Source organism: Phyllostomus hastatus, unplaced genomic scaffold (genome assembly GCF_019186645.2).
Source record: "Phyllostomus hastatus isolate PE091 unplaced genomic scaffold, TTU_PhHast_1.1 phas_contig_86, whole genome shotgun sequence".
NCBI classification, from domain to species: Eukaryota; Metazoa; Chordata; class Mammalia; order Chiroptera; family Phyllostomidae; genus Phyllostomus; species Phyllostomus hastatus.
In genome coordinates this window covers 50,022,184-50,041,648 of record NW_025333977.1, presented here as the reverse complement: position 1 = coordinate 50,041,648, position 19,465 = coordinate 50,022,184, and the positions used below count along the sequence as shown (strand labels likewise).

The 19,465-nt window shown below is 33.8% G+C and overlaps 1 protein-coding gene across 6 annotated transcripts in view; it reads left to right on the top strand.

The window, feature by feature from the left end:
• The window catches only part of USP25 (ubiquitin specific peptidase 25), a 126,804-nt gene that overhangs the window by 39,515 nt on the left and 67,824 nt on the right, over positions 1-19,465 (top strand). For all 6 annotated transcript variants that reach the window (XM_045851126.1, XM_045851124.1, XM_045851122.1 and 3 more), the window contains 2 exons: positions 5,722-5,884; positions 13,048-13,134. In XM_045851126.1, coding sequence (XP_045707082.1) covers positions 5,722-5,884; positions 13,048-13,134 — 250 coding nt within the window. The remainder of the gene's footprint in view (positions 1-5,721; positions 5,885-13,047; positions 13,135-19,465) is intronic.

Genomic DNA, 19,465 nt, shown 5'->3' with positions numbered 1-19,465 from the left:
TTGGGAGCCACCTACAAGGTTTACCAACCAGATCAGCCTAGGGGAATGAAAAGGATAAAATTCTGTATTTTTAAAATAGATATCTCTTACTCCCACCCTTTTCATCATCATTACGTAGGAAGCAGCTGTGACGTAGAACTGCCTTAAGGAGGTTTGTGGAACAGAAGTAGGTGAGGGAAACAATTACCATTTTTTTAAGTTGATTTGTGAGGATGGTAGAGAGCACAGAAGGTCCATTGAATATTTTGACTATTGTTCTGTTTTTTAATGGTTTTTATGTAAAAACATACACCATCATCAGATTACAAATGGTTTATAGAAGTTGAAAATATGAAACAGATTAGTTTCAAGGGCCACCAGGATGTGGCCAGAGTTGGCTGATCACACTTGAACAGCAATACTCTCAGCAGTACTCGCGCTAGAAAAAGTGTCAGCAACTGTGAGGTACCACTGATAGTTCTAAGAAGGGTTGTAGGGGGCGGGGGTGGAAGTGGTCAAAGATCCAATGTGGTAAGTCTGCCAAAAGTGGGCAAGAGCCACAACTCATACAGTATGGCCTTCCTCACTGCAAGAAACAGGTCAGCCGTTGGCAGAGGTCACATGCCTGAATGCAGTAGTAGCCTCTGGGTCAGAAACATGAGTCCCTTAATTTGTACTCAGTATATGATTGTGGGCATGCTGCCATGCTGGGTGCAATGATAGATTGCAGCAGTGGTGGCAGTCTGGGTGATGCAAGCTTGATGAGTCATTGTATTAAAGAACAGTCACTGCTGTGTGTCACAATGGCTTAAAGACTGATAATCCCAAGTGTTGGTGAGTTTGTATACCAACTAGAAGTATCATGTGCTGTTGGTAGAAATGTGTAATGGTATAATCACTTTGGGAAACTGAAAATTTCTAATGAATTTCACATATACTGTGCATTTCCACTCCTAGGTATAGACCCCTGAGAAGCTAGTGCATGGTAGCTTTACTGATAATAAAAACTATTAAAAAAACAAATATTCATAAAAGCAGAATAGTAAGCAATGGTGATCTATTCATTCAATGGAATGCTGAGCAGAAAGTGGAAAACATTTTCCTGGTACTTGCAAGAATGTGCAGGAATCCTCAAAACAACACATTGAGTAAAAGGAAGTTAAACTAGAAGAATAACTCTTGTGGATTCCATTTATGTAAATGTCTAGAAGTCAGAATGGTGTACTGGGAGATGGAGCAGACACTGCTATCTAAAAAGGGCACGAGAGAATTTTCTGGAATAATGGAAATTTTCTATATCTTGTTCTGGGTGGTGGTCACATGGGTGTGTACATATGTAAGAAATGTCACTGATCTGTATATTTAAATTTGTGTATGTTATTACATGTACATTATTTCTCAAAAAATATTCTTACCAAAAAATGTATCTAGCTATCTATGTTAATTGAAAATCACTATACACACAAAATTTTATGTCTTATATAAGAACAACTGAGAAGGTAAAAATTTAAAAAGCAATTCATAATGCAAAACTATTAAAGACTAACAATAAATTTATTAAGAAATGTGCAAGAATTTCTAAGAAGAAAATTATTAAATATTCAGATTAATGAATATTTATATAATTGGAAATACATTCTATTTCACGAAGTAGAAGGCTGAACACTGTAAAACTCGTCAATTCTCCTTAAATTGATTTAGGGGTTTAGTGTGATCCCTATAAATAACAATGAAAATAACAATAGATTTTTTTAAGGAAATCAACATGATGGTTTCTCCCTCTCTTTTCCTACCTCCCTCCCTCCCTGCCTTCCTTCTTCTGTGGGTCAGTCCATACAGTAGCTTAAATGAAACACATGCTTTGCAGTGTGATGCTTCCTCAAAATGGACTTAGGTGATCTAAATGGGATATTTTCAACATTACTGCTGTAATACAATTTAAGTAACAACGCAAAACAAATAAAACAAGACCCACAATCGGTACAGTCAAAGGTTAACTGGAAGATGAACATATACCATAAATAGGTTCTTTAAACATTCAGTGTAGTATGTGGAAGGAAAAGAGACAGCAAACATTTTGTCATCTTTTTATATTTTGATAATACTGAATGCCATGGTCATGACCAGTGTTGGGAAGATAAGAAAGCATGTGAAGCATGGCGGGGTGTGAGTTTTGATTTGTGGCTTTTGGGATTGCCTTTTGGCATGCTGCATTTTGGTATAAGCTACGTCTGAACTGTTTCCTGAGATTTGCAGTGTTTCCCCACCCACCTCTCTGTCTACCAGCAACCTTAATACCTGGAATGTAGCTGTTGTGTACTTTAAACCTTAAAGCCTGGGTTGTACAACCGGCTTTTCTTTTGTGAGGCCAGGAAAAGTACCCTTAGGTAGAACTTAGCGTTATGGAAAGTTTATATTCATTATGACAGTACAGGACTATAGAAGGGAACAAAGGATTTGGGAATAGAGTAGCATTTGAGCAACAAATACTTTGGGCTTTTGCTTAAGAAAAATAACGATGAGGTATCTTAATCACCCATTTACTTTAAACACTTATTTAGCACCTACTACTGCTTATCACATATGTTCCTGGGATGGAAAAATCTGTGTTTCTGCCCTCCAGATGCTGAAAATGGATGGGTTGATTAACAGCTGTTTTTGGTTTAGTGTGATAGCATTAAGTCCTTTAGGAGCCAGGAGGAGGTAGGGGGAAGAAACCTACTGAAGCATGTTTTGGTGGTAAAAAGTTAGATGTATATAAATAATCTCCAAATCAAAGAGACTATACAAAGTCATAGCGTTCTTTCATTCACCATCTTTTAGTGCCATAATTTTACCATGTGGTATGGTTAGGGAATATTATAGTAAACCTATTGTTTTTAAGAATCAGTGTCTGATGCTATCTACCCAATAAGTGAATTGAGAGTTACATGAATATTTACTTTTTTATATATGACATCCCAGGTATAAATATGACTTAGGAAACAGATAGTCATTATATCTTAGGTGACTTTGAGGAGCAATAAGCATGTACGTCTTGAGCCCTGATCAAATTATTAGAGTGTGTACCTAATTTGGACTCTGTAAAGAAAGGTATATAGGAATGCTGGGGAGATGGTGTCTTCCCCTTCCAACTTCCTCTGTGGGGTAGTAACACGAACAGTGCATGCAAGCTGCTTGGTACTAGAAAGTACATTTGAGGCCATGCATTCTCCCAAGTCCTGTGGAGGAGAGTAGGCAAGGGCACTAAAACATTTTCATTGCCTCATTACATTAAGGTAACATTTACATTCCATCATTTGTATGTACACGTACAAATGAAGAGATGCATTGTTTTAGTGGGAGAGGGGCAGAAGAGGAGGTTGAAGGAATTACTGTCTGGAAACATTAGAAAAAACAGACTTCATGAGTTTAGGTAACCTTAACCAGATCTGGATGAGAATATTACTACCTCAGCGCAGTCTAGATGGAGATTTGGGATGGGTCGGTGACACCTGCAGGACATGAGACCTCGTTTTACTCAGTCTGGTCTTCAGGCTGCACCTCTCTTTGTTATTACTTCATGTGGCATATATGGATTTTAATTTTTGCAGATTGGGTGTATTTTGTGGAAATTAAGTGTTCTCAGGTTTTGTATAATGTCTGTGTGACCCAAGGCCTAATCACTTTGGTAAATGTGATCTGGCCTGTTGGCATTATTAAGAAGGGTTTGTTTCTTATTAGTATTTTATTATAACTGGTAGTTCAAAATGTATAATGATTGAGGTTCAGCCACCAGGAGATTCAGGATTGATTATAATTCTTCTAGACTTTTGATAAGTTTATACTTTAAGAATAAACTCTCGAGTCCTTTATTAAGTGGTTGTTGTACAAGCCAACTAGTATGTATACAAATTGTTAGATGCCTCTTCTCTCTCCCATATGTGACCACTGCTGCTAATTCTCTCTTGTTTATGGTGTCACTGCTAGTTTTCCCAGAACTCACTCCTTGTTTTAGGTTACTCATCTCTAATTACCAGGATGGCAATAAGGCTTCTTTATACTTCTTAATATAGATATGCATTACAAAGGGAATAAAAATTTCAAAAGAAAACACTCCCATTTATAAAAGTCAATAAAAACTAAACATACTGTTTTATATGCAGCAGTCTTTTGTGTTGTATTTATCTTTTTTGTACTATGCATTAACTTTCTCTTTTGAGTATAAATTAGTTGCCTCATACAAATTCAGTTTGTTCCAGTTCATCATTATTATTACTGTGTTATATTATGCCAAACTGGACAGCCTTGGACAATAGGAAGTCTCCATTGGCTCTTTGACTTCTTAGGTCCCCCTCATGTACTTGAAAGCTTGTTCCTGGTAACAATGGGATGTTCTGTATAAATTTTGGTTTTCTTCTGCCCCAATAAACCTAATTAAATACCTTCCAAGGAGTTATGGTGTTTTTTAGTGGTAAATAGTTGAGGGAAAAGCCTCCAGTGGCTGAGGTTGCATTTGAGAGTTGATATTATGCAAAGCCTATTGGTGGTGTTTGATCACTCTTAATAGTGACAGAGATGTAAACTATTTATTTTTCAATATGTGAGTTTACTTTGATCTTCACATTTTAACATGTTGTTACCTGCTTTTAAAAATTTATTTCCGAAGAAAGACTTTCTCCTATATTCACACATTATTTTGAGTAATAACTTGGAATCTTACTGCATTGTATCCAATGTCATGTTGTAAATAATGCTGCTGGAGGTAAAAGAATCATTTACTTTTCTCCATATTTAAGGAATATGGTATATTATTTTGACATTAATCTGGTAGGGTAAAATCTTTAGGATAAAGATGGTGAACCCCCAAAGTTGGAAAACTTCATTTTTGCTGAGGTTTTTGTAATTAACAAAATGTGATTAAGACACCTAAATTTTTTTTTTTTTTTTGCTTATTTAGAATAGTAAGTAACACATGCATTGAGCAGGAAATATTCTTTGTCAGTTCAGAGGTGGGAATTAGGGCTCTGCAGCATGTTGTTGCAAGAAAACATCATTAAGCAGAGTAGCGTTGCTTTTGCCATGTTTAGATGTATTTAAGATATTCTCTAAGTGAGTTTATTTTGAAGAGGTTACTCTTTTATTATTCTGATACATCGATATTATTTCTCTAAGTTTTTCCTTTGGCAAACTTTTGGGTAAAGAAACAAATACATAAGAATTCTCTTCCTCTGTTTAGCTGTCATAGAGTCAGAGGTCTCTAGAATTGACAGGAACCCTAGAATTACCTTAACTTTATAGAAAAGCAAATTAATGATCAGAGTCATAGAAATGCATTTTGTTCTGTTTTTAGTATTTTCTTGATGATTAATCATTTAAAAACTAGTCATTTTGTTATATTGTTAATATGCACTTTAATACAGTGATTTCTCAGAATACTTATCTAGGTGCTGTATTCCTGGTACTAAGCCTTTAATTTATTGAAATGTAATTTAACATATTTTCTATTACAAACATTGTCTTTACATTTGAATTGCCTTTTTCTTAGGGAAAAAAAAATGCTGCATGCCTCTGGATCCTTTGGCATTACCACTGCTATATTTTTAAAGAAAACTAATCTCTACTGAGTAAAGATAGCTCTAAGTATTACTTCCCCAAATATATTATCTAAAGCTTAAGTTATTAAAATGCTTAGTTTATGCTATTTTCTACTGTACAACACTAAATTATTAGGGTTTTTTTTTTTTATTTTCTCCTCTTAAGAGTTCTCGAAGCCAGCATAGCAGAAAACAAAGCATGTTTAAAGAAGACACCTACAGAAGTTTGGAGGGATTCTCGAAACCCTTATGACAGGAAAAGACAAGACAAAGCTCCTGTTGGACTAAAGAATGTTGGCAATACTTGCTGGTTTAGTGCAGTCATTCAGGTAAGGATCTTCATGCAGATCTTATTTGGTGGGCATATTAGCAATTGATGGGAAAGTGAGTTGGGCTTGTGTTTCTCTTCAGTTGTATACTGAGCACTTAACTGCATGAGGTTTCAGAATGCTCTCTAACAAATTAGTTTAGAGATTGTAGCATTCCTCATCCTTCTTTGTTCCTCACTCCTGGGATGGAGTTTGAACATAGGTCATAGAGTATGACCTATGCCTTATTTGGTATTATTTGGAATTAATTTCTTCTCCCTCCCTGCTGTTAGGAATTGGTATCAGGGTGTAAAGAAAACATTTCTGTATGAATTTCCTTGCAAACTTAGGGAAGGACGTAATCAAGATTTGAAACCAGACAGATGAGACTTATTTGTATATAATAGAAAATGTTGTTCATTGAATTTCATCCTTTACATATTATTTTTAATATAAGGGAGGCATTTTATTTGAGGAGGGTACAGATTAATAACACATTTTCCCCCTAACTTGTAAAGCCCTTAATGAAATGTTTCCTGAGACCCTTATTCTAAAATGAAAAATGTTTGTATGCATAGATATCCATATTCTTCTTAATTTTGACTAGTTTTTCTTTTTATTTTTTAGCTTTTAAGTGATATGACTGTTACCAAATTCTTTACCATTCTCAGACATTGATAACCTTAACCATCAGGTTGTAAAACCTTAAAGAATCTCCGTAAATGAAATAATATATGGATAATAACATTCTCTTAATTTTTTACCCTTTAAGAAAATATTTTGTGTTTACTTTCCTAATGAGGTAGAATTCAGTTTATTAATGTTCCTAATGATTACTTTTTAAATCATTGGATGTGTATGTCATTGCTTTTTAATAGTAAAAGTATCTCTTCATTTTGTAGCTTTCCAAACCGATAAAATGACTGCATAAACTTGCATACTATGTTAAAGCAACTAACTGGTTTTTACATTTTCTACAAAATTGCTAATTGTATTTTCTAGGCAATTAATAAGTACTTCAACTTTTTTCCTACTTCAGTAGTATAATTTTGAGCCCCCTCCCCTTTTACTTCTGACTCATAATGCCATACAATTTGATTTCCTTTGGTTTTCTGGATTTGCACCTCTTTAATATGTTCTGGTATACATTAGTTAATAACTAATATACCATTATTTATTTCCCAAGCCATTAAAATGTTAAGGAATACCTGGCATAATGTAAATCTGTAGTAATACTTTTGTTTCCAGCCTTGATTATGCATTGATTTAGCTACATGCCAACAGTATCTAAACTTTTATTTGCTATTTTAGTCTCTAAGACTGTATTGCTTTACTTTACTTTCACTATTAGTGAGGCTTTTGCACTTCATTGTCCAATCTAAATAATTCAGACATCATTTTAAAGTGGGAAGCACAGTTTTATGGCTGTGATCTGAGTGTTCATGAACATGCCTTGCTGCCTGTCTTTGGGCAAACAAACGCTGTTCCTACACTATTATGGCCAGTAAATGAGGTGCATTGATTAGAAGCTTCTCTTAGAAAACTGTAAGAAGAAAGAAAGCACTTGCAAGTATTCAATATTTGTTATTTAGAATAAGTTCTCTTTATTTCTCCATACCATATTGTAAGAAAGACCCATTTGAAATTATAGTTAAATTAATAATACATTTGAGGAGAATCACTGTTTGTTTTCATGGGATAAACTTCTCTTAATATCTTAATTTTCAAATTTGAAAGAATTGTTCATTTGATTTTACTTTGGTGTTTGCTGGTCTTAGCTTTTCCTTTCCATTTCAAATTTTTGGGGTTTTTTTTTTTTTTTTTGAAGGGAAATGGATTGGGAAAATTGCTTATCCTTTTGAACAGTTGAGGTAGTTTTAACTAATTTAAAATTTTATCTGCTGCTTAACTGGTAGCAGGGCTTTACAGCACTCCCAGGCAAGTGTGGGGCGCTTGGGGTTGGTTACTTCTTCTTTTGGAGAAACCTGCACACCTAGAGGTAACTTCTAACCTTGAAAAAGCTGAGTTATGATGAAGTATTAAGATACTGATTTTTGGAGGTATGGAAAAACATTAAGCTTTAAATTTTGGAAAATTATGGGTGGAAAAAATACTTTGTCTAAAGATCACTTCATTTTGTTTTTTACTGTAATTTTAAAGTCTATTCTGTTTTAAGTAGCTTTTCATATTCACCATACTCATAAATCAAGTAATTTCTGGTTGACTAAAATACAAACATCCTGGGGGTATTTAACACATCTTTAGGTAATTCTGTACCAGAATATAGTACAGTGTCTGACTCCTTGGAAGAGCCCATTATGTAATTACTGAATGAGTGAATGAATGAACCAAAAAAGGACCATATATAATTTATGGTAGAACTGAAGACTTAAGAAGCTTCTATCACCTTAATAATGTATGGGATTGAAAAGATGCTGCAAATTTTCCAAAAAAAAAAAAAAGGATATATTAACATGTTAATTCATATTACTTGCTTTTATTTCTTTCATTTTCCCCCAAAAAAAACCCCCCAAATATGTAGTTCAATGAGAAGACTAAGAATTTCATAGCAGTAAAAGGCTTATAGTGAAAAATAGCAATAATCTGTCCTAAACATGCCTGCCTAATAGTCCTGCAGCAACTACAATCAGTTCTAGCTGTTTCTCCTGTTATCTTCATTTTTATAAATGGCATGCCTTCCTGCTGAGATAGATAAGGATATAGCTCTCCCATTTCACCTAGAATTGCCTTCTGTTTCATTGACCAACATAGTTATAGCACAAGTTGAAAATAGTAGTCAGTGTTTACATTTTCTGTGGCTTTGTAAATATTACAATGATTTACTAGGACTACCCTTCTATAATCCTTTGTTTTCTTGGAGTTTACCACCATTTTTTCTATTTTTATATATTTATTCTTAAAATTTTCCAAATGCTCCCACATCTCTTATCAATAATATGGTCTTTATGCTCAAGTGTATCAGCTCAATTGTTTTAGTCTTTGACCACAGAAGATTTCTCTGCCTCAAAATCAGACTGGATTCTGATTCATTGTGCTTAAGCATGGTTGCTAGTTTTCCAAAGCAGGTCTAGAGAAAAGGAATTGGGGAAGGACAAGGGAGGGGTTTGTTTGCATGTTTTTACTTAGTATTCCTTTTTGTTAGCTCTGAATCTCATCCCTTTTTCTACCCTGGTGCGCACTGTGACTGATTTTTTAAACCTGAAACAGTAAGGTTCAGTGATATTCAAAGACTAAATCTCCCATATCCCAAAGAAGGAGGAAGTAGTTGTCTGGGATGGATATAGATATTTAATTGCTCTGTATGCAGACTTTTATCTTTTAATCCATCTGCTTTCCCTGCTTCACCTTGAAATTTATATGATACCATTCTATTTTTTAAATAATTCACCTAGGAGAATTTATCTTGCTTCTCCTTGGTATCCTCTACTATAGGCAGTTTATATATCCCTTTGCTCTCTTGTCATGAGTTCTTTTGCTTTCTACAAATTATTTGAACTTTCATCTCTCATAACTCTGTTATTTGCACGAATCTAGCCAAACTCCATTTTAACAAGTGCTCTTCAACAGTCATGTGTCAGTTTTGGACTGAATACATGGATACTTACTTCCAGTGTGCATCAGTCACAAACACAATTTAGACAGCAGTGACAATTACCCTCTCCCATCCCTTCTGAAGGAATGTGTTGACCAATACCACTATGACTGTGATTAAGGGTATAAAGAGTTTGGGACTTTAAAAAAATTAATGTCTATGTTGTGCTATATCTGTTGCACAACATGATGCAGAATATGTTGGTCACAAATTCTACTTTGGGTAATAGCTTGGTAAGTTGTTTTAGATCACCTACCTGGTCATGTTTTGCCAGAACCCAAAACAAAACAAAGCAAAAAATCAACTTTTTGGAGGCATCACATAATTCTAAAATGGAGGAGTTTTGAGGCCAAGTTCTGAACAAACAGGGTGTTCAGGGGATACACTTCATGTTATGGGCTGGTTTTTATCCTTGAGGCAATTCCCAAAGTGGCTGCTGAGTGGGAGGGAAGCTAAGCACAGTTTTGCACAGACTCGGAGCTCTAGTAAACGCCTTAGCTTTTCAGAATACTAAGGGATAGAAGAACCTTGGATTAATTGAGAATTAAAAATAATAAAAAATGATGAAAAAATTCACAGTTTTTGAATTCCAGCTTCATCTCAGAGCTGATTAGATTAAGTTGACCTGGGATATCAAATAGTCCCAGTCTTATTAGAAGATACTAAGAACTTTGCATTTTCTCCAGCTTCTCACACATACCGTCTTGGCACTCAAATCATACAGAGTCATGGCAAGGAAGTAAGATATGTCCAAAAATTAAGGGAAAATAATGGGCAGTAGAAATATACCTACAGAGACACATGAAAGTTGAATTGTTATAATAATTATTAATATGGTCAAGGATTTGAAAGCAAGATTGAGAATCTTGGTAGAAAACTATAAAAAGAAGAAAATAGGAATTTTAGGACTGAAAATTATAGTTAATAAGTTAAGAAAAGAGCACATTAGACACAACTGAAGAGAACGAGTCAGCTGGACAACTGGTCTGAAGAGTATTTTGAAACTAAAGCCATGAAGTACAGGTGAGAGAGTTTGGACATGTGAATAGTACAACGAATTCAGTGTATTTGTGGTTCTGTGGGGAGAGTAAAGAAGGAAAAGGGAAAAAACAGTATTTGAAGAGATAACAATATTGCAAACTTGATGAAAGAGATCAAGCCACAGATTTAGGAAACAATGGGAGTCAAGTAATATAAACGTGAAGACCTCTGCACCAAGGCACACCATAATAAAACAGGAAAAATGATAGAGACAAAAAGAAAAATCCTAAAAGGTGCCAGATGAAAAAGATATATCACCTATATAAGGAACAAAAGTAAGGCTTACAGCTGACTTCTCAAAAGAAATGCTATCTTTAAAGTGCTAGAAGAAATAACTGGCCATCTACAATTCTGTAACTAGCAAAAATCTTACCAAAATGAAGAGAAAATAATTTTCAGTCAAGCAGAAGCTGAAATAACTCATCACCAGCAGACCCACACCAGAGGAGATTCTAATGGGTGTTGAGGAAGAAGGAAAGTGTTCTCCAGAGCATAGAAGTAGGATTGAAACTCTTCTGATTTATCGGTATTCTTTTTCCTACTTAAATTCTTCCCAGGAACAGTCTATATTTTGTCTCCCTTACTTATATCCCATTTCTTCAGTACTCGTTGCTGCTCTTCCTCATGTACCATTCAACTGAAAACTGACATCCCAAATGCCCAATCCAAAGGTTATTTGCCTGCCCTTACCTTATTGGAATGTGGTAACCTTTGGAAGTATTATTAACCGTGTTCTCGAAATTTCTTTGATTCTTTGATGAGAATATTCTGTGGTACTTTATGTCTTTGTTGAAAGGCCTCCGGTGAAGGTATTTTTTTTTTAAGTTCTGCAGTTATTTTGACACTTAGCTATATTTGAAAGCCCTTGCTTTTTTCTACTCTGTTTTTTTTCTCTAATCTCATACTCTGCTTCCCTTACTGTTCTTATTTTGTCTTATAACTCTTTTTTCCTATAGCATTTAAATGCTTCTCTTTCCCTAAGGTTCTGATCTTGATCTGCCATTATTATATTCACATTATTTCTGATTTATAACATCTACTCATTGATTTAACCTGCCACCATAAGATTGTAATCTCCACAAGGGCAGAGAGTTGATACATTTTATTCTTTGCTGCCTGTCTTCCTTTGCATGTAGTGGGTGCTCCATAAACATTTGTTGAATGAATGAATAAATGAATTGTCTCATATGTTCATATTATTTAGTTAAGAACTATTTTTAGATCACAAGATAACCAAAATATTTTTCAACATTTTCTATTAGCAGACTTAGAGTTTTCCTTTCATATTTAGGTCTTTAATCTACATGTATATTTATATATACTTATAAATATTATAGTGGGCCACTTTTCTCAACAGCTAACTACCAAAAACCCCAACAACTTCTGTTTTTTTATTGATTTGGATCCCCTCTTTATCTTCTGTCAAGTTGGTTAACCCATCTTTACTTAGATTTAACACATTATCACTTCCTGCACAGTGACTTTCAAACTTTATAAACTGTGACTCACAAAAGGAATACATTTTGCATTGTAAAACACTTTACATATACATGTATGTAAAATATCTACAATGAAATTTATAAAAATACTCTGGTGAATTTTCTGTGTCTGATGTATTCTGATATTTTCCATTATATTTTATTTAATTTTTTATACAAGTGTTTACTATGATGACATTAATGAATTACAAGCTATAGCTTAAAATCAGCTTAGGAAACCTTTCCATGGGTACCTTTTATATGCTCTCATTATACACTCTGTGAACAATATTAGTATATCTCAGAGTCACATTTACATTATTATAATTATATATCTGTCTTCCTTCTAGGTTGTGTGTCTTCTTGAACATAGAGAGATAATATGTCATTTCTTTCTGTCTCCATTACCAGGAATATGGCCCATAAATTTATTTGTACTATATTTTTGTAGAATTGATACCTCTAGATGACTTATAGTAAACATAATACATTTAAAAAGTTCTAGACTTTGCATTTGTATACCTTTTATTTTGAGGAAACTGCATAGTAAGCACAGAATAACATAACGAAAGCTTTTAATATGTAGTATTTTTTTTTTGAGTTGTCCATGTATAATTTCTGTTTTGCAGTACAATATATTTGTTAATGATCAAGAATAGTATGTCCAATTATAAGTAATTTGACTTTTCTCAGAGGGAAAAATACAAGGTCTGGCAGAAGTAACTCCTGCTTGAGTGTGGTTGGTAGGGTATTACATGGGTGTAATAATTTATAGTTTTAATTTGAACATTTCACCTAAAATGTTATATGGTGTGCTTGAGTGTGATAATTATGTTACAGAATTACATGCTTACTCTTTTGTAATAAAAGATTTGGTAATAAAAAAGGGGCGTTATTTGTGCCTGACTCTGTAGTCCACCTTTCACCAACTGCAACAATTCTGTGATAAGGTGTAGAGTTTATAAAAAATAAATCTCTGAAATGCATCATATTTTTTACAGTTCTTCTAGCAGAATTTTTCCTTAAGTTCTTAAATTGTTGTTCTTTTTCAGTCATTATTCAATCTTTTGGAATTTAGAAGATTAGTTCTGAATTATAAGCCTCCATCAAATGCTCAAGATTTACCTCGAAATCAAAAGGTAAAATTAAACAGAGGGTCTTAATTTTTAATCTATGTTTTTCTTGGGGGCACTTGCCACTCATCAGATCTGAAACAGTGTCAAATTTGAATATCAACTCATTATTCTCAATTACTACTACAATAACTTTCTGTTCCTTGTCAGTGTCATACAAATATGAATTTTTCCTCACCTGTGTGCGCCAGTATTATGCCAGTTTTTTGTATGATTTTGGTACTTGCTTTTTTCTTTCTGGACCTTCAATTTTCAGTAAACTTAATAGGCTACAATTTACAGTTCAAGATTTTTCTTTGTTTCCCAAAAAATCCTGTTAAAATCAAAAGTTTTTACACTTGTTTTTCTGCAGACCAGCCCTTTAAAAACTCAGTGTTGCTCTGGCTGTCTTTGCAGTGCAAGTCTAGTTTGTGAGTTAATATTGTTGGGTAATGTGATGTGGCAGCACAGACGACAAGGCTCAGTTCTGCCTGTGGACCTAAAGCCAGACAAAGCACTTTACTTGATCTGTCTCTGCTCAGTGTCCTTGTCTGAAAAGTGAAATAATTATAGCAATTATTTTTATCGAGTTGCTGTGAGAATTAAATGAGATAAAACATGTAAAGGACTTAGAAGTGCCTGGTGCGTAGCAAGTACCAAGTATCAACTTTTGTTAGGTATTATATTGTTCACATTAGCTTTTCAAACTATAGGACTGATTTGCATGCAGAAATTCATACTTAATGGAAAAAACTAATTATGGAGATATTATGCTTGAGTGTAGGTCCTCGGTGACCTTCTCATAAAGATACTGTAGCCCTGAAGGGACTAGGTTTCATTAAAGTGTTAAACTTTGTGTGACCTATTGTTAGTAGTAATGATAAATTACTAAATTATGTTTTTCTTTTAGTATATAATTTTGAAAATTACTTTTTCTGCAAACACATGAAACATTTATAATGCAAGCTAATGGGATTATAGCTTGATTTATAGCCAGGTTTTCAGGCTATAATCTTTAGTTATAAAGTGTCAGGCTGATAAGCAAGCCATTTTCAAAAGGAAACAAAGATCATCTGACAACTCCTCATACCTCCAGAGAAATTAAGCAATTACAATTTATACATGAAACTTTTTGGATTACTGCTTCCCTTTATCACAGTTTGTTAATATCAATAGCCCTCTCTCCTAATGTGTCAGCTGGAGTATGTTTATAATTTATATAACATTTTTTAAAAATATTGCTTCCAGTTACATACTCTTATGTATCTTGACCTTTTCTTTTATGTTCCTAGATTTTAGTACTATACAGAGTTTTTTTTTTTAATTTTTTGAAATGTTGACTAAAACCAACTTTCTTTTCTGATCTTCGTAAACAATTGTGATACTCATGCATATGTACCAGAGTTTTTTGGGGGTCATGAGAATGTCAGCTGAATGCTAGAGAAATATATAAGTCCAATCATTAGCACCTTCTAGAGAAATTAATTTATTGCAGTGGCGGGGTCAGCATGTCCAGGTGTCCCTTTAGCGTAAGGAATAAAGAGAATCACTACTTCTGTTTACAAGAGATACTTATTTAGAAGCATACTGCACAATTTTTTAGAAGATTGTTCCACAAATGACGTTATTATTTAATTTGGCCTGGTGACAGCATATTATTTAATTTGGCCTGGTGACAGCAATACATACATCTTTGAATTTGACACAGTTTGACACCTTTGAAGCAAATATGGGGGATTTATAGGTAATTAATTAGCCACTGATTAGTAGTACTATACTCAGTTGAGGTGATAAAAGACACACGTTTTTAAAAGGGTGTTAGTGTAAATGTTGTCACTTATTATTTAATAATGAATCTATATTTAACTCATGTTTACTGCTACACTGAGCTTGAAAACTAATGTGCTAAGATACAGCATACCCTTGGGGATCACTTTGATCAAATCACAAAGATGTTATTTGCATGTACTGCTAAGCAGGGTATTCTTTATCAGCAATTAAAGGTTACCACAAATACTGTATTACATACATAGTAAGAGAAAGAGGTGAAGTCTTGGAAATCAGTTTGTATTTTAAGTAGACTTGGTTGTTGTTCCTAGATGTTGAAAGTAATTTTATACATTCCTGTTTGTTTGTACTGTTCACAATGTTAATGTCTAGAAGAACTGTGAGGTACAGAAATTGAAAGATAGATTCTAACTGTAAACACCTCACTTTCCCCACTTTCACACATACTCTCTTTGGCTTAAGAAGTTACAAACTGATGGCAAAACATATTAAATGTTAACAACACAAAGATGCATAAGACCATAATATTTAGAAGTAATCTCTACATAGTTAGCTAAAGTTTTATCCTGTTTATATTACTTAAAGTCTTAATTTATGGTATTTTCCAAATAAATAATATCTCCCCATTTTTTAAATTTTATTTATTTTTAGCGAAAGGGGAAGGGAGGGAAAAAGAGAGGGAAAGAAACATCAATGTGGAGTTGCCTCTCATGAGGCTTGCACTGGGGACCTGGCCCACAGCCCAAGCATGTGCCCTGACTGGGAATCAAACTGGCAACCTTTCGGTTTGCAGGCCCACACTCAATCCACTGAGCTATACCAACCAGATCTCTCCCCACTTTTTACTACTCACAAGTGTGGAGCATTGAGCCATACTGTATTATTGGTACTTTACAAGTACTCAAAGGACTTATGAATTTTACAAATAAAAGAGGCATTCTAGAACTTCTGTGTTCAGCCATGATGAAGTAACAGAGACTGGATTTACAAGTGTCTGTAAATTTTAAAGGATTCAAAGCATTAAAAAAATGTGTTCTGACTATAATGAAATTAAGTTAGAAACCAGCAAAAAGATATCTCAGAAATCTTACTGATAGTTTGAAATTAAATAATATATCTTTTAATAACCCAAAGGACAAAGAAAAAGTCAAAGGGGAAAGTTCAAAATATTTGGAACTGAATAAAAATTAAAACATGACATTTCAAAATCAGAGGGATGCAGCAAAAGCAGTGGTTAGTGGAAAATATATGAACTAAACACTTTATTAGAAAATGAGAGTGGTTTCAAATTAATGACAATTTTCACATCAAGAACTTGATGAGAAAAAGCAATTAATTTGAAAACAGAAGAAAGGAATAATAAAGAACATAAATCAATGAAACAAATCAGAAAAACAGTAGAGAAAATTAATGAAATAAACTACTTAAAATTAGTAAAAGCAATGAACTTCTAGGCTGACTGAGCAAGAGAAAAAAAGGAAGAAACAAATTATCAATATAAAGAATAAAGGGGCATATCACTGCATATTCCGTAAATAAGAGGATAGTGGAATATTATAAACAACAGATAAAAATCTTTAAAACTACAAGCTATCCAAGATCACTGATGAAAAAAATAGATGAGTATCCCTATATTATATTGTATTATATTATATTATATATTAACACTATGTTATGGTAGTGTGGGAAATTTATACATAAAAATTGGACTTTTAGTTAAGAATCTTGCCACCAAAAATTTAACAGCAAACTAGTTCACTGGTGAATTATACTAAACATTTTAAGGAATAAATAATACCAATTCTCTAAATGTTTGTCCAGAAAATTTAAGAAGAGGTAGCACTTCCCGAATCATGAGCCCAGTGTTACCCTAAAACCAAAAGTGTTACAGAAAAAGATACTCAAAGAAAACTACAGAGCAATATTTCTCATGAATATAGAAACAAAGGTTGTGGCAAATTTTGGCAAATTGAATCCTGCAATATATATAAAGGCTAATACCTTATTGTCAGGTGGGGTTGATTAGTTATCTGTTAAAAAATTAGTGTAATTCACCACATTACCAGACTAAAGAACAAAGCCATAGATTATCTTAGTAGATGAAGAAAAGGGTTTTGAGAAAAAGATAACATCTAATTGTGGCAAAATATGTCTAAAACTAGGAATAAAAAGGAACTGTCTTATCCTGATAAGCTCGTTTATGAAAAATATACAACTAATATACTTAGTGGTGAAAGACTGAATGCTTTTTCCCAAAGATCAGGAAAAGTCAAGGATGTCAGCTCTCTCCACTTCTATTAAACATTAGACTGGAGTTTTTAACCAGTATTGTAAAGCAAGAAAAAGAAACAAACATGCAGATTGGAAAGTAAGAACTAAATTTGTTTGTGTGTTTATGTGTGTATTTATAACTTGGTTATCTATGTAGAAAATCCCAAGTACTCTACCAAAAAAAATATTCTTGAAGCAAGAAATGAACTATCAAGGTTACATGATACAAAGTAAACATACAAAAATCAATTATATATCAATTATATAACAAATCAATTTCTAAATATTTGCACTATACAACTGGGAATTTAAATTTAAAATTACTTATAGTAAATTGTATAAAATACAGACTTTTAGAGGTAAAGTAGACAAAAGATATATATGGAAAACTACAGAATGTTACTGAGAGAGCCCTGGGTGGTGTGGCTCAGTATGTTGAGTGCTGGCCTGTGAACCAAAAGGTCACTGGATTGATTCCTGGTCAGGGCACTTGCCCGGGTTGCAGGCCAGGTCCCCAGCTGGGGGTGCATGAGAGGCAACCAATCAGTGTTTCCCTCTCTCCCTCCCTACCCCTCTCACTAAAAAAATAAAATCTTTGAAAAAATTCTTTAAAATTTATTTTAAAAGAATATTGCTGAGAGAAATTAAAGTAGTAAAGTGATATGTAGCATGTTCATGGATCAGGAAATTCAGTATTGTTAAGGTATCACTTGTCCCCAACTTAATCTCTTTATTCAGTACATTCCCTGTCATAATCCCAGGAGGCTTTTTGATAGGAATTGGCATCCTGATCCTAAAATTTATATGGAGAATCAAAACAGGTAGGATAGCCATAGCAGTTTTTAAATGAAAGACAATTTTGGGGCAGGCTGCAATAATCAAGGAACTCTCTTATTGGTGAAAAGAAAGTCATGGAGACCATGGAGTAGAATGAGAACCAAGAAGCAGAACTGCACATATAGGGTGAATTGATTCTAATCATTGTGGCCAAAACAATTCACTGGGCAAAGAAAAGTTTTTTAAATTATGGTGTCATAGCCAGAAAAATAATTCTCAATTCTTACAGGATATTACACAGCCCTGCTTTAGAAATCCAAAGAGGTCGAGGGCACATGCCTGGGTTGCAGGGCCAGGTCCTCAATATGGGGACACGCAGGAGGCAACCACACATTGATGTTTCCCTCCCTCTCCTCCTGCCTCCTTTCCCCTCTCTAAAAAAAGTAAATAAATAAAATCTAAAAAAAAAGAAAAAAAGAAAAAAAAATCCAAAGAGGATTTTTTGCTCTTATGAAAAACACTTTTCCAGTACTAATATAGGTCTTTTGTAAACGTGAAGTGGCATAACTTGAACTTTCAGAAATCAGAGGATACTCTTCACATTATGCCATTTTGACTTAGAAAGGTTTTATGGGAACACTGTGTTAGGATAGTGTGGGAAACCTGTATATGAAAAAAATTATAATCAATTATAGATCTAAAAGGAACAACTAAAAGCATAAAAATTATTGAAGAAAACAAAATTTTAGTGTTTTGGATTAAAAGATTTCTTAAGTAGGGCAACAAAAAGGCACAAGTCATATAAAAGAAAAAATGATAAAATTAGACTTCATTAAAATTAAAACCTTGTAATCTTTGAAAAATGTATACAAAGGAGGCAAGCCACAGATAAGGAAAAAATGTTAGCAAAACATGTATCAGCTAATGTAGCTAGAATATAGTCAGAACTTGTACAAGTCAATAATAAGACAAGTAACCTATTACTGTGTATTGGGAAAAATATTTTAACACATACATCACCAAATAAGATATGCAGATTATAAATACCCACATGAAAATATGCTCACTCTGTAAGTCACTTGGAAAATGCAATTTGAAGCTGAAGGTTCTGTGTACCTGCAAGAACAAAAGTTAAAAACATAGCTCACATGTAAGTGTTATAGAATGTGGGCCCAGGACTCGCATTACACTGCCAGTAGGAATCTAGGGGACTACCTCTGGAAAAGTTTGGTTGTTTCTTAAAAGTATTCATACAGTCTAGCCCCCTCCTTTCTAGGTTTTTACTCAAAAAAAGTGAAAGCATAGGTCCACACAGAGACATGCACAATAATATTCACAGCAGCTGGAACAGGTTAATGGATAAATAACTGTGGTATATCCATACAACAAAATACCACTGAACAATAAAATGGAATGAATTATTATTCATGCACATAGTCACATGAGTGAAGCTCAAAATAATTATGACTATTGCGAGAAACCAGACTGAAACAAGTACATAGTGTATGATTCGATTGATATA